The following is a 14,864-nucleotide window of genomic DNA, read 5'->3' on the forward strand; positions in this document are numbered from 1 at the left end:
TATTCCTATTTTACCTTTAATTAAAACTCAGTACAATACCTTACCCTACCCAAACATGTTAGAATATAACTACCTCTGGCTTGAAATGCAGTTCCACCCTTTCTACTTTTCAGAGCAATAAAAACGTTCAGGGTGATTACTCATTTGGAAGGCAATCATTGGAATCTTAAGGTGTTTAGTTTATTGGACGCATAAATAATTCAAAGGCATAATTTAAAAGCTCTCCAGAAGACAGTGAAATCCATTGCCTCAGGGTTGAAATTTCAGAGTCTCAATAGATGGCCACACTATTTATATGTGTTTATATAATAAATCCTCATCATAAGAATTAGTCATCTTCTTTGGCTTCTTCTAGCTTTCTTGGTTCATTTATCTGCAATTTACTTAAAACAATGATGTGGCTGGGAGTCATCCTCATAATTTTGGCTTCCTTGTCGTTCTTCTGTTCAGCTCTTCAGTTTTGCAAACTAACATTGTAATTCTTAACCATTTTATAAGCATATAAAGCATATAAGCCCAAATAAAGAGGTGTTGGGAAGTGGGAGATGAAGAGATGAAAGGCTGAGAGTTAAATCAGATATTAAGTTGACGTTTATGGAGTTGACGTACATGCATATAGATTAAGTCAGCTGAACCTTTGTTACTGACATTGTGGGGGTTAAAAAAAAGCAGCCAGATTCCTCCTTCTCAAGAGCTTGGATCCAAACAGTCTTTTATAAGACAGAGCCATGAAATCAATGGGACTTAAAAGAAGATACAGCAGTGTTAAAAGTGCTTTCCATTGATTGCAGGGCATTTATATTACCGTAGGTTTAGTATGACTGAGCCAGGGTCCAATTTATTAATGTATTTGGGTTCTCATGAACAGGATGGGAGTTAGAATTCAATGTTTTAATTGTCATAGACCTAAATTAGTAAGGCAATGACCTTCCAGAAGTTACAGAGCCATCAATCCTTGAGTGCCAGTGTGAATATTGGAGCTATAGTTCAGTGATTTTTGAAGTGCCATGCTTGATGTACATCCTCAAAGGTGCTTTTTTCAAGAGGGAACTAGACTTTCTTTTTGTTTCTCATCCATGAGAAGCAAAACATCTTTAAAGAAAAACCAGAAAGTCCAGTTGCCTCTTGATAAAGCACCTTTGGGACAACTACAACCTGGATGACTAAGAAGCTCCATAAACATTTAAAGTACATTATTATGTATGTATGTATTCATGCATGCATGCACCTATGTATGTATGCATGCATGCATGCATGTATGTATGTATAGATAGATAAATGATAGGGAGAGAGATTTAGGAGTTGACAGACAGATTTAGGAATTTCCAATTATATATGCATGAGACTGTACATAGTAATTTTCCACTTTGGGAATATATTTAACAAAAAGTGGATTAAAATTTGCTACAATTAAATAATTGGAAACTTTCTCTCTCTTTCTACTTTAGCGTCATGAATCAGATTAGCTATATTCATTAGATCTCCAAACTTTTTGGGTGTGGTGGGAAGGTATGAGAACCTACATGGAGAGGGAATTTGCTCAGTGGTGGGATTCATCCAGTTCGCAGCACTTCAGGAAAACTGTTTGTTAACTTTCTGAGCAGTTTGGTGAACTGGTTGTTGGAAGAAATCACTAAGGCAGAGAACCGGTTGTTAAATTATTTGAATCCCACCACTGAATTTGCTGCATAGAGAAAAAAAACTTATTCTATTACAGGTGTCCATTTCCCCGGTAGCCAAATCCTTTTCATACTGTGGAATAATAATTGCTCAAATATTTTAAGCTGCTACAACTTGATTTTTCTCTTTTTCCTAGATGTTTGTTTTCCAAACCCTTACAAGAAGAGAAAGCAACTCACATGAACAGTTGGTCTTGAGGAATAAAGTGTAAGTGTTTTAAATGATTTGAGAGAAAGTAATAATAAAGCAACACTGATATAGTTCTGTACACATCAATACATATATGTATACATCATCTCTCTTGCAATTCCCTTTCAGAAACACTACAGTATACAAAATACAGAAAGGGCTGTAAGGTACTGGAGGAAAGAAATTAAATGTAGAGTAGAAGTGGGGGAAGGAAAGCTAAATAAAGTTTACATCAGTATAGTTTACTAACTATCTTGTTGTACTTTTCTTTCGTTGTGTCACATCCCTCTTCCACTCACTATCACTGTGGCTTATAGAGTCTGCAAATGGTATTACTAGTTTACTGATGACCTCAATGACCCCAGAGCTTGATGATGTTTCTTTGGTGTTGTTATGTTCTTATTTTGGATAATACAAGAACTATAATAAAGAACACCCATTCATTTTTGATTCTATATCTTCTTCTATTATCTTGCATCTTTTTCAGGTACCCCATCCCTATTATATTAAATTTATTGTTGTTTTTCTCTGGCAATAATTAGTTTTCACATAACAACGTGGCTGGAAAACAAATCTCTATCACATACATTTTAACTTCATTTACTCTTCTTATTTTCCAAGTTTCAATATTCTATACACAATTATTGTCATCTGATAGATCAATAGCTACCAAGCTCTGCTGTTCATCATGGGTTTGATTAAGAATTTCTCACAATGCTTGGCAAGAGGAGAAGAAAGTACACTAGGTTACTAGCTTACAACTTATGTCACATGTAGCATTATCTACTTGTGATCAAAACAATATCATATAGTTTTGCCAAATTTCAGCCAAGCTCAATTTTACCCTAAGCATCCTTATGCACACTTAGATCAATAATCTAGAAACTTTGTAAGCCATTACTATTGGTCCTACAATTACATTCATTAAAAAAAATACTACTGTATTGAAAAAAGTCCAATTACAATTTGGTATAAAGTTGAATGGTTCAACTCATTCCTTTTTCAGAGAACTGGGTCAGGACAATGTTTCTGCAGTACTCCGGAAGGAGAATACACAGAATAAAGTGTACAGTGATGAAGAAAAAGCAACTAGAATGGAATTGCCATATTGTATTGGAGAAATTGACTTCTTGGCTACTGGAAAGAAACAGGGAAAGGTACCACAAAACCTATACACATTATCAATATTCAGTAGAATATTATTGCTATTCTATATTGTCACTGAATCTTTCTAAAATATATCCTCAAGCAATATTTTGTGTCAATCATCATGATTTGAGCTCATTCAGGGTGCTCTTGTTCATAGAAGAGACTGAGATTCAGTAGCAATCTCAGAAAACAAAGGGAATCCCAAAGGTGCTTTTTCAAGAGGAAAAACTGGACTTTCTGGTTCTTTTCTGAAGAGCTAAAGAAGCTTCTTGGATGAGAAGTGAAATGTCTTCAAAGACAAACAGGAAATCCAGTTGTCTCTTGAAAAAGCACCTTTGGGACAACCATGACTTGGATGCCTGCAAATCATTTTGAGGAAATTATTATCTTTGATGAAGGATCTATGGGGATACTGATGAAAAATATAATATGCTACTTCACTGATGGCGAACCTTTTTTGGCTCGCGTGCCACAAGTGGGGGGAGCGCAGGGGGGTCATGTGCAGGCATGCCGCACCCATAATGCAACGTGCGACCCCCCCAGTGCGCATGCGCGCACAATGTGTGACCCCCCCATTTTTACATGCTTTTTTTGCCCTCCCCAGGGTCCAGAGGCTTTATAGGAGCCTGGGAGGGCGAAAAGAGCCTCCCCCGCCCCCCGGAGGCCCTCCGGAGGCTTCAGGGACTGTCCGGAGGCTTCCCTGAAGCCTTTGGAGCGCTTAAAAACCACCCTCCGAGCACCCCGGAAGTGACTTCCGGGTTGCTCGGAGGGTCGTTTTAAGCGCTCCGAAGGCATCAGGGAAGCCTCCGGACGGTCCCTGAAGCCTCTGGGGGGGCTCTTTTCGCCCTCCCCAGGCTCCTATAAAGCCTCTGGAGCCTGGGGAAGGTGAAAAATAGCTTTTAAAAAGGTGAACTCAGCTGGCCAGCGTGCGCATGCGCGCTGGCCAGCTGAGAGGGCAGCGCCTTGCGTGTCCTGACAAATGGCTCCGCGTGCCACTTGTGGCACGTGTGCCATAGGTTCGCCATCACTGTGCTACTTGGTGTTTATAGATACATCTACTTGAATGCCTTCTTTAATCTGGTGTTTGATTCAGCTTGTGTTGGATCAACTCCTGGAATTCCCAGCTGGTGTGATCTCAGCCTTTGGCCTTGCAGTTTGGGAATTCTGGAAACTGAAAAGACAACATACCTGGAAGCCATCAGAATGGTTTCTACAGAGTCTGCCATTTTTCAAAGGGGTAGAATGAAGGGGAATGAAGTAGATACACAGCACGGTTGCTCCCAAGTTCTTCTTATTTAAAATAGTCCTTTGTGTTCTTTCCTAGTCTCACAGTCATGATTACAAAATATTAGAAGCTAACCCCATTAAAAATGCCCATAATCCACTAGTTACATTTACATGTGAGACAGAAGTTGGCTTCTGGTTTCTACAACCCTATTGTTTTTTCATGTGTTTTGTCTGAATGTCCTTTTCTTGATTATAGTTTCTTAAGGTTCCATGTGCCATCCATCCTGGAGTTATATTTGACCTCATGAGTAACAAGTGGAACCTTCCTGCTCCCAATCTGGTTGTCTCTTTTGTTGGAGAAGAAGAACACTTTCAGGTGAAACCTTGGTTACGTGATACATTGAGGAAAGGATTGGTTAAGGCTGCCCAAAGCACAGGTTTGTCTGTTTTGTTTTGTTCCTGAAAAAAAGAGCATTGTCTTTAATACCTTGTTCAATAAGACTCTAAAGGACTAAATTTCCAAAAGACTTTACATATTAAAATATATCGAGAATCTTAAAACTTTTCAGCTTTTGTTGATTCAATTTGCTAAATTTTCTGAGAAGACTCAAACCTATTAGAAATTGGATCATTTCACTTAGAAGTCTTTTAATTTCTTTTTAAAAGAGCATGAAAAGATTCAAGCAGAGTTACCCTTATAATCTTGCTGTCAGCATTCCAAATATCATCCAAAATTAAATCAGAGTCCAAGGCAAAGCATAGCTCTAAGTTCCAATTTATTAAGAGAGACATGTTGGCACATCTGTGGAAAACCTGAATCTGAAAGCTTCCTGGGTTTTCCACCCAGTTGAAAGTTCATGACATTGCCCCCACACCCACAAGTCCATCACATGGTCCAATCTTCCATTGCCACACTGGCATTTCCACCCATCTAGTTCCGGTCAGGTGCAGAGGTACGGAGACAAAGAATGACCTTGGGCTACTAGAAAGGAATATTTTATTTTGACAACAACACATTCTACAATTCTACTCCTTACTATTCCCCCTCCCAATTACCCCACTAATGAAACAGCGTAATAAAATAAGACAGAGTGTGGCAAGCAAAATATCCTAAAAGGAATATGACTGGAGGCCTGACATTTGGTTAGTAGTGAAATCCTTGGACACAAGTAAACAACCTTATTTTATCATTTTGTCCATGATTTCACTCTGCTTCCTTCATTCTGTCTCTGATCAGAAAAGCCATATAATGACTTCTTAGCTGTCTCTCTCTCTTAGCTGTCCTGGTCTAAACCCTTATATCTGTGCTGCAATCCTCAATAGTCAGCTTTGCTACATTCAGGAAGTAACATCTTCATTTCTCTTGCACATCTTTTTATGCAGCCTCTTTGATCATATAGGTCTGAAACTTAACAAAAGTTGCTTCCCAGCAAAACAGCTACTATTGCAATATATTTGATCATATTCTGTCCCAGAGCATTTACATGTTTATAGGTACTTTTTAAAATGAGCTTTGTTCAAAGACCTGTGCATCAATTTCAATGAAATTTGGTACTCTTCATCCCCATATGAAAATTCATTCTCTGCCAGAGAAAAATGGTGTGTAGCTTATAGTGAAATGGGTATTTGTACATGCAAACACCTGGGGATATGGTGGATCAGTCGCTCTGGCTCCATCAAACAGGGATCCCTAAACCACTATCTGTATGGTACCCTCTCACCATCTTTGCTGTGTAGGCCTGAGTTGCTGCTGCTGCTACTATCATTATTTATCAAAAACACCTGGTTTTTGCATTGTTATTCTGGAAGAGTAAGATTGAATTTTCTCTTACTAGTTTTGCCCTTCTGTAGCTAACAGATGTGTAATTGGCTAAATTCTTCCCAGAAGATTTAAATTGCTTGTTATATACAGTAAAGTCAAGGAAAGACAGAGAGAGAGAGAGAGAGAGAGGCAGAGAAAGACATAGAGAGAGAGAGAGAGAGAGAGAGACAGAGTAGGATACCTAGAAGCAAATTTTAGTTTTAGCTTTTTTTTAGCTCATTTTTAGTTCGCAGGCTTTACGATCTCAACATCTTAGCCAAGTTGTAAGGTTTAATTTTGATCGATTGCCATTTGGGAGCATTTTCTCTCCTTACGTAACCATTTTCAACTTTCCAGTGTTAATCTATGGGAGAATAGAGTTGTTTCTCTGAATCTTGCTTTGGTTTGAATTAAACTAGGCTATCCCTAGAATGATTCATATTAGATGAAGCTCTGCCCCAAACTCTAGATTTAATCCCTGAACCTGGATTAGCCAATGCTACATGTCTTTAGTTCTTATCTAATATCAAGGCTGAAAAATAAATCATTTCAGGTGCCTGGATTTTTACAAGTGCTCTGCATGTTGGAGTAACAAAACACATCGGGCAAGCAGTCCAAGATCATATGTTGACAAGTACTTCGTCTACAGTAAAAGTAGTTGCAATAGGAATAACTTCCCTGGAGAAAATACAGCAGAGACATCTTCTGGAAAATGTCAAGGTACCCTCTTCTCATTGACAAAAGAATGGAAAACATATGTATAGAGGATGCCTAAGACCATGTAATGTTCTGGGAACTTGTTAAGAAGTCTTTCATTTGATAAAAATGATTACATGCAATATGTGATTTAATCATATTAAACAGACATGGTCCAGAATAATGATTTGATTTTGTGTGACAAGTGATGTCTTCTTTTTCATAGAATGACATTCTTATAAGCAACAAAACTGATAGTAACGTCCAAGGGCGTTTGTATTCCCTTGACAATCACCATTCCCATTTCATTTTGGTGGAAGAGAGTGAGCCGGATGGGACAACAAAACTGAAACTCACCTTGGAGAAATATATTTCAGAGCAGCATACTAGCTACGGAGGTAAGTTCCCCTCTCAAAAAAAAGTAGTCAAGAAAGGTTGTTATTTACCATTTGGATGTATGACATTTTCAGGGGGTTATTGTTGCTTAATGATGGGACAGAGTCTGACTTACTTTAATTAGAACGTAATCATTGAAATCAATAAGACAAATTCATAGATAATGCAAATTTGGCAGCTAATACTGTATAATTTCTTTGGTTTAGAAAAATATTCAGCATAATATTGGGCATAAACTGATTAGAAACAAATAATCAGCTGAATTAGTAAATATATATTTTGAATTTTGTGAGAGATTTATTACATATTTTATAATATATTAACTCAGGAACAGGCAGCATCGAAATCCCAGTTCTCTGTTTACTTGTGAATGGAAGACCTCACATTCTTGAGGTAAGACATGAAACTTTTGCTGTCATAAGAATTCCAATTATGCAAAGATTCTAGTGCTGGGCAAGAAACAGAGGACTCTGAACGCAGGGACCTAAGTGGGTGGACTGTTTAAAAGTGACATAATTCCTGGTTAAAGTCCAGTTAGAACTTCACAAAACAAGAGACCAGAACATTTTTCAGTTCCTTATTTAGTTAAGTGAAATAATGGGAAGAGGAAGAAATAAAGATGGTTATGTTGATCAAGATGGCTGTCTAGAAGCTGTTTAAATACAGAGTACGGGAAATGTTATATAGGCTTAATAATATTAGTCTTGGCTGAGCATCAGCGCAGAGTGTCCATGGGTACCAAGTTTTTTCAGGGATTATCATTGGAATCTCTTCTTTTTTTTCTTTTAAAGTTTACTTCATTTAATGTTTGATCTGATTTTCATAAAGTGTTTGCCATTGTCTTCAGTGGGATCTTGAAAAACTTTCAGTCTAGCCTGCAGCTCTGCAATTTCCTAGTCTCCCTTCCAAATTCCTCACCAGATCAGCCCCTGCTGCAACCTGACTGGGTTTGATATAAGTTCCACTGACTGAATTCAATGAATAGATCTGTATACAATTATGTGGTTTTCTTTTGTCTGAAAATATAGTATATGACTCTATTTGTTTTTGTTTCAATAGCGAATTTTCAGGGGGTTGAAAAATTCTATCCCTTGTCTTATTTTGGCTGGATCTGGTGGTATAGCTGATATCTTAGCTGCACTGATGAGTGAGCCACACTTAATTGTGCCACAGGTAATAGAAAAGCAATTAAAACAGAAGTTCCCCACAGAACATTTCACTTGGAATGACATTGTTCATTGGACTGAAATGGTAAGTTAATTTCTTAAGGCATCGAATACATTAAAGGACTGTCAAAATATTTTGGGAACATCTCCATTTTACCTATGCCTTCTGTCTATCTGCCTATCTCAAATCTACCACCTCTCCCCTAAACATATGACTTTTCAAGAAAAACAAACAAACATGCCCAAGACATTATATCTTAGGAAATATACAGATTATAAAAGATATCAATTAAACCATCCTATAAAGGTAAAATATAACAGCCTTAAAAGAACATAAGGTAAAATGCTGCTGAGTATCAACACCTGAAAATGAGTGGGGAAAAAGTGGGGTCTCTCTATAACCTTCCACTATGCCATAGGGGAGGGTCCGGGGACCCTGTGACAGCTCATCCCTTTGTGGTGCTGCCTCCATAAATCACATAAGAATGGGGCATACTTTAGAGAATAGTTCTTGTCAGGTGTTTGTGAACATTGGCATGTCAACCCAAATGTTCTGGTGTGTCACCTTTGACACATGTGCCCTAAGTTCACCATCACTTGTGTAGGCAGTCCATCAGGCGACCTAGCCCATTATCCATTTGCCCATCTAACTGACTGCAGACTAACTGCTTATCTCCCACAAGCATCTGAGCAACAGCTTTCTGAACTAGATTTAAAGGCAGCTCTAAGCAGAACATATTAAAAGAGTCTAATTTTGGAAGTAATTATAGTAAACTTCAAAGAACTTGGTTCATTTACATGCCCTGAGTATTTCCAGATGAGGGTAGTATTTATTCTTCTTTTAAGTGGGCCCCAGAGACCATGGCTTGCTTTATTTGCCTCTCATAACCCTTGGCATGTAATATCATCAAAGCATGAATAATCCGTAATTTTCACTGTTGGAAACCAGTTGTCTGTTTTAACCCTTTAGATCCAGAGTATAATTACCCAGGAGCAGCTTCTAACTATACATGACTTTGAACAAGAAGGTTCAGAAGAATTGGATACAGTTATTTTGAAAGCCCTGGTTAAAGGTAACATACTTTTAATCAATGTTCTTTGTTTGTTAAAACATAAACAAAAATCTCACTTGCTTGATGTACAAAATTTCTTACGTTTGACATAATCCTAACAGTGAATCACACAGAAAGAAAACCATCAATTTCACAAACCAATTCCAATTTAAGCTTCAAAAATATTAAGCTACTATTTTAAAAACGATTGCAAATCAAAGGCTTGCTGTGATCGGAAAGTGACATAACCATTTTTATATTCAAAAAGAACTATGAGCATTGCCATGATTGATTAATTGATTATGTATTGATCAAGTCTTTGCATGCTTCCACGCAGTGGTTAATTAGCTGACTATTTATTATATCATGTGTTTATGTTGCAGCAGCATAAAAATAATGTTGGACAATGTGTGCTACAAATTCATACTTGGAATTGGAAAAGGGCACATGCTCACATCTGGTTCTGTTTTTTTTTAAAGGGTAACCTTTTTTCTGTATAATCACATTTTTGTAATATATAAATCATCCACATAGAACAAGAAGGTTGAGATTAAAAAACGCACAATTGTAGCTAAACACCTTTACATATTAACAGATTGCTTCTCTAGTTTAATTAAATCACTACTTTTTCTGAAAGAATTAAACACCTACCCCATGAAGGACACCTGAAACAGTACACAAACCAAAACAAATTAGATAAAAATGTACAACACAATGTACATTATTTCCTGGAAAGATTGTGGTTTCAAAGTTGTGTATGCTTATTTGGTAGTAATTTATGAACTCCGAGCAAGCCTCCACTGTGAATTTATTCTTCTTTTATGTTTGTGACAGCTTGTAAGAGTCATAGTCAGGAAGCCCAAGAATATCTAGATGAACTCAAGCTGGCTGTGGCCTGGAATAGAGTGGACATCGCTAAAAGTGAAATATTCAATGGAGATGTGGAGTGGAAGGTAGATCCTTCTTTTAAAAACATACTTTTCAATTATTTTACAAAGTTTCGGCAAAGTTTCTATCATGTGCTTCAAAATTTTGAACTGGGAATCTATGAATTGGAATTGCTGCATAATGAGTCCACCTATGTTTTAATGTCTTTGATATCCATTGGGAAATTCTCTGTGATGGCTCTAAGGCATTTTGCTAGATATACTAATTCAGGGGTCCCCAATCCATGGTCCGTGGACTGGCACCAGGCCGCAGCACACCAAAAACCAGGCCCCACAAACAAGCGAAGCCCCATCCGTGGGATGCAGTCAGCACATGAAACCACACCCCTTCAGTCCATCCACTCTCCACGGTACCGGTCCCTGGTGCCCAAAAGGTTGGGGGCTGCTGTACTAATTGATACATATTGGAGTATTTCACCCAGGAGATACAGGTTACTCCATATAGTTAATGTAATCAGGTGAGGATTCAAATCCTCTACTTAATCATCTGTGGATGAATATATTTATATATAAATCATGTAGTGAATTTTCTCAAGACCAGTGGTGGGTTGCAAATCTCATTCCAAGCGGTACAGTTGGAACGGGGCCAGCAGCATCTTCATAGACGCACGCAGTGCGAGCATGCGTTCAAGCGCCTCCGCGATGCTCCAGCTGCTCTGCGGAGCATCGCGCAGGCACTCTACACACCATGCACTTGCACGGAAGTGCAGAAGCCTTTAAACTCCGATAAGCTTGGGCGGTTGGAGGGGGCCTCTGGAGCACCCTACCAGAACGGTATCCGGTGCTCCGGGCTGGCTCCGGTACGTACCGGGGTGTACTACCTGCAACCCACCACTGCTCAAGACGCAGTGTAAGTCGTTGCCTTGAGGACTGTGTAATCATCTGTAATGTGGAATTCTCTCTCCATGTTGCATCATTAGTACACACTTTTTGTAGGATAGTACACACTTTTTGTATGGTAGTACATGTCTAGTTCATAAGCTTTTTCACTGAACGTTTTTTCTTGCATGTAGATTGAAAAATTGGACAGAGGATTATTTTTCTTGCATTCTTGTACCTGTCCAATTATAGCTCGTAGTTCAGAGAGCATAATTTGTTGCATAAAACAATTTCTTATAGTCTTTTGGTTTCCATGAAGCATAATATGTTGGAAAGGATGATGATTGTAATATCCTAATTGTAATATCTAGCAATATTATAATGTTTTGCATTTGTTATTATTCTAGTCAGGTGATTTAGAGGAAGTGTTGATGGATGCCCTGGTGAATGATAAGCCAGAGTTTGTGAAATTGTTCATTGATAATGGGGCCAACATATATGACTTCCTAACATACAGCCGTCTTCAGAGCCTGTACTGTAACATTTCCCCAAAGTCTCTCCTCTATATGCTTCTACTTAAAAAACATGAAGAAAACAGACTTACTTTGGCTGGAATGAGTGGACAACATCACAAGGAAGTGGTGGATGTGTCTCCTCTCTTCACTCTTCATGAAGTTTCCAGGGTACTGAAAGATTTTCTACATGATGCCTGCAAAGGCTTTTACCATGACCAAAAACCTGGAGGAAAGAAGAAAGTGGTGAGTGTTTTAATACAAGTTGTGTTTAATGATGAACAAACTACTTTTTGAGGTCTTAGAACTCCAAGGCATAACTTCAATACTTTCAGAACCAAAAAGCATGTGATGCAGTGGTGGGTTGCAGACGGTACGCCCCGGTACAGGCATGCCAGTGCCTGCCTGGACCACTGGGTACCGTTCTGGTACGGTGCTCTGGAGGGCCCATCTGCCCGCCCGTCATCCTTACCTGTCTTGATATGTACAGCACCTGTACAATGCTCCACTGAGCAGCTCGAGTGTCACAGAGGCTCGCGGAGGCATCGCTGGAAGATAGAATGCATGCGTGTGGAGCACATTCATGTGTGGTGCACATTCATGTGGAGGATGCCAGGCCCCATTGCAACCGTACCAGTTGCAACAGGATCCAGAACCCACCACTGATGTGATGGCAGAGTGGCACACTCAAAGGAACCCCAGTAGAAACAGTCCCAGTCAGACCTTGACATCCTTTCTTCAAGGCCATCTTCTAGTGTCAAGTTCCCTGAGAAGTAATAGTAATAATTTAGTGAACTCGTATGCCACCCAACTCAATTTATTCTGTATGGCGTAACAGAATACAGCACTGGTTTTGAAAAGAGCAGTTATATTCATGCTGCTGCTTCTTGCTGGGAAATCCTTGTAAGGTCCAGCAGCCACAATATGTAGACTAATGAGCCATGGCAGTCCCAGGTGCACTGGTCTACATTGCACCCCACCCAACTCAATGTCTTTGGGCGAATACCGTAAGCAGGCAGGTAGTGGAAAACTGAACTAACAAACTATATCTTAGCCTAAATAGGCTTCAAAAAGTACTGTGACACTTCCAGGGGTGGGATCCTACTGGTTTAACAACTGGTTCGCTGAGCAGGCGCTTTGCACATGTGCACAGTATAAAAAGAAATTGCCTTCCGCATTACTAATGGGAAGGAAAACAGCTGAGGTGCGACAATCCATTCTGCCCCACTGATCAGCTGAGCTTCAGAAAAAGGAATTTAGATGAGCATAGCGCAGGGATGGGCGAGTGGGCCCAGCTGACAGTCAGAGCTACCGGTTTGCCTGAACTGGTCCAAACTGTTAGAATCCCACCCCTGGACATTTCCATCGGAAGTACAGATTAAAACACCACCTGGGTGGTTAACAGGACTGTTTTGCCTACCTTACTATCTGCTCATAGTCTTTTGACATTTCCCCCCCAAAGTATTGCTTCTGAGATTAAGCTGAAAATACTACACAAAGAAGAGAATGCATCAGGAAAACTTGTTCTCAGTTATGCAAATATATACATATCACAACATCTTTATTGAGGGCCCACCATATCATCAGTGAACAGCAATAACCTTTGAATCATCCCTCTGAATTTCAGTGCTGAAATATTTGGGGGGTGGGTGTGCCTGAAATAAGAGATGGAAGAATAGTTTGTTTTCACTTAGGCTTATGCTTCTGGAAGCTTGCTTGAATTTAATAAAAGTAATAAATTAGTGCCTGATGGAAACTGCTTTTGTTTTTGCCAGCCCAAAATAGAATCCAATGTTCCAAAAAGCTAGGTTTTGCAGTTAATTTCCACTTCTTTATTTGCTATCCCATGCAGGATGTTCTGATACCAATTTCTATTCATTTAGGATATAGCAACTGTCTTAGTTTAATGGAATGAATTGTCTCACAATCCTGCCAACAACAACTTTAACAGAGTCAGGAGATGTGTGTATGTGTGTGCATGTGTTAATTTTGGTGCAGATAGAAATGCAGTGTGAGATTTGTAACCAATACCCAATTATATTAGAGATCCATTGCAATATAAAGAATCACCAAACATTCAGGTACATTTGGTTTGTCTCTATAACTATAACATCTGGGGAGGCATCTTATATGTCAAGATATCTATACTCATTTTACCAAAATGTCCCCCCCCCATCCCATTTGGGGGAAATTATTTAATGAGGATGGCCAAAAAATTCAGGTACAAGGATAGCAGAAGTTTATTGTATACCTGGTTTCTAATCAAGGATTGCTTAAGAACAGAGAATTTCTGTTTAGAAAGATTGTTGTGTAAAAGCCACAGTAAAATTACTATTAGATTTACGTGCTTATAACAAGCCAGCTGTGACATCTTAGATTTAAAATATTGTTTTTGAAGTGGTAAATTGTTGATTTATTTAGGACAAGACAAATGTCAGAAAGCTCCCAAGCCTCTTTGATATGAATCAGAAAAGTGTAAATCCTTGGAGAGATTTATTTTTATGGGCAGTGCTTCAAAACCGGCACGAGATGGCGCACCTCTTCTGGGCCATGGTAAGCTTCAAGAAGCAGATAATTCATCCTTCTCTGTGTGTATATATGTTTCTGTGTGTGCGTTTGACTTAAAAGGTAATTGTGGTGTCTGTCCGTGAAAATATTTCAACATTTACAGTTAGGCAATAATTTTAGAGGGAACAACCAAATGAGCACAAAAGAATATTATGCAGCTCTGCTTCTTATCTATGGACTTTGAACATATTCCACTCTATATTTTCCTTTGAAGGCCACTGCTTTGTAAACATTCAATCTAAACATTGATTTACAGCTTGCCTTTTGGGACAACATTTTATAAGACAGTCCATAACTTTTACAAACTCTGCAAATGAAAAACAAGAATATTGTAAAATTGCAATATATAAAATGTCATGGTTGAAAACCTTAATATGTTTAAAATCCAAACACAGTTCTTTCAAGTTCTTTGGCTGGCTGAACCAATTTTACCCTGTGTCATCCTGCCTAAAAACAATTTATAAACAGTATGGGAACAATGGCATGCAATTATTTGTTACAGTGAATGTATTTTTGATAAAACACACACATGTACTTCAATCACTATGGTTTACTCGAACCAATGGAAAAGAAGATGTCAACACCACCCCAAATACAGATTAACCACAGATTTGATCAGGGACTGCTAGAGGACCTCTAAAGGACTTAATCATTTATTGGTA

At 38.7% G+C, this 14,864-nt stretch overlaps 1 protein-coding gene across 2 annotated transcripts in view; it reads left to right on the forward strand.

Annotated features, from left to right (window-relative positions):
- Positions 1-14,864, forward strand: part of TRPM5 (transient receptor potential cation channel subfamily M member 5) — a 66,483-nt gene that overhangs the window by 14,110 nt on the left and 37,509 nt on the right. For both annotated transcript variants that reach the window (XM_081950266.1, XM_081950265.1), the window contains exons 2-12: positions 1,817-1,887; positions 2,876-3,026; positions 4,502-4,682; positions 6,600-6,766; positions 6,969-7,140; positions 7,467-7,531; positions 8,198-8,389; positions 9,275-9,377; positions 10,191-10,309; positions 11,530-11,880; positions 14,056-14,187. In XM_081950266.1, the coding sequence (XP_081806392.1) occupies positions 1,817-1,887; positions 2,876-3,026; positions 4,502-4,682; positions 6,600-6,766; positions 6,969-7,140; positions 7,467-7,531; positions 8,198-8,389; positions 9,275-9,377; positions 10,191-10,309; positions 11,530-11,880; positions 14,056-14,187 (1,704 nt within the window). The remainder of the gene's footprint in view (positions 1-1,816; positions 1,888-2,875; positions 3,027-4,501; positions 4,683-6,599; positions 6,767-6,968; positions 7,141-7,466; positions 7,532-8,197; positions 8,390-9,274; positions 9,378-10,190; positions 10,310-11,529; positions 11,881-14,055; positions 14,188-14,864) is intronic.

This window comes from Natrix helvetica (genome assembly GCF_964273705.1).
Source record: "Natrix helvetica genome assembly, chromosome: 1".
NCBI classification, from domain to species: Eukaryota; Metazoa; Chordata; class Lepidosauria; order Squamata; family Natricidae; genus Natrix; species Natrix helvetica.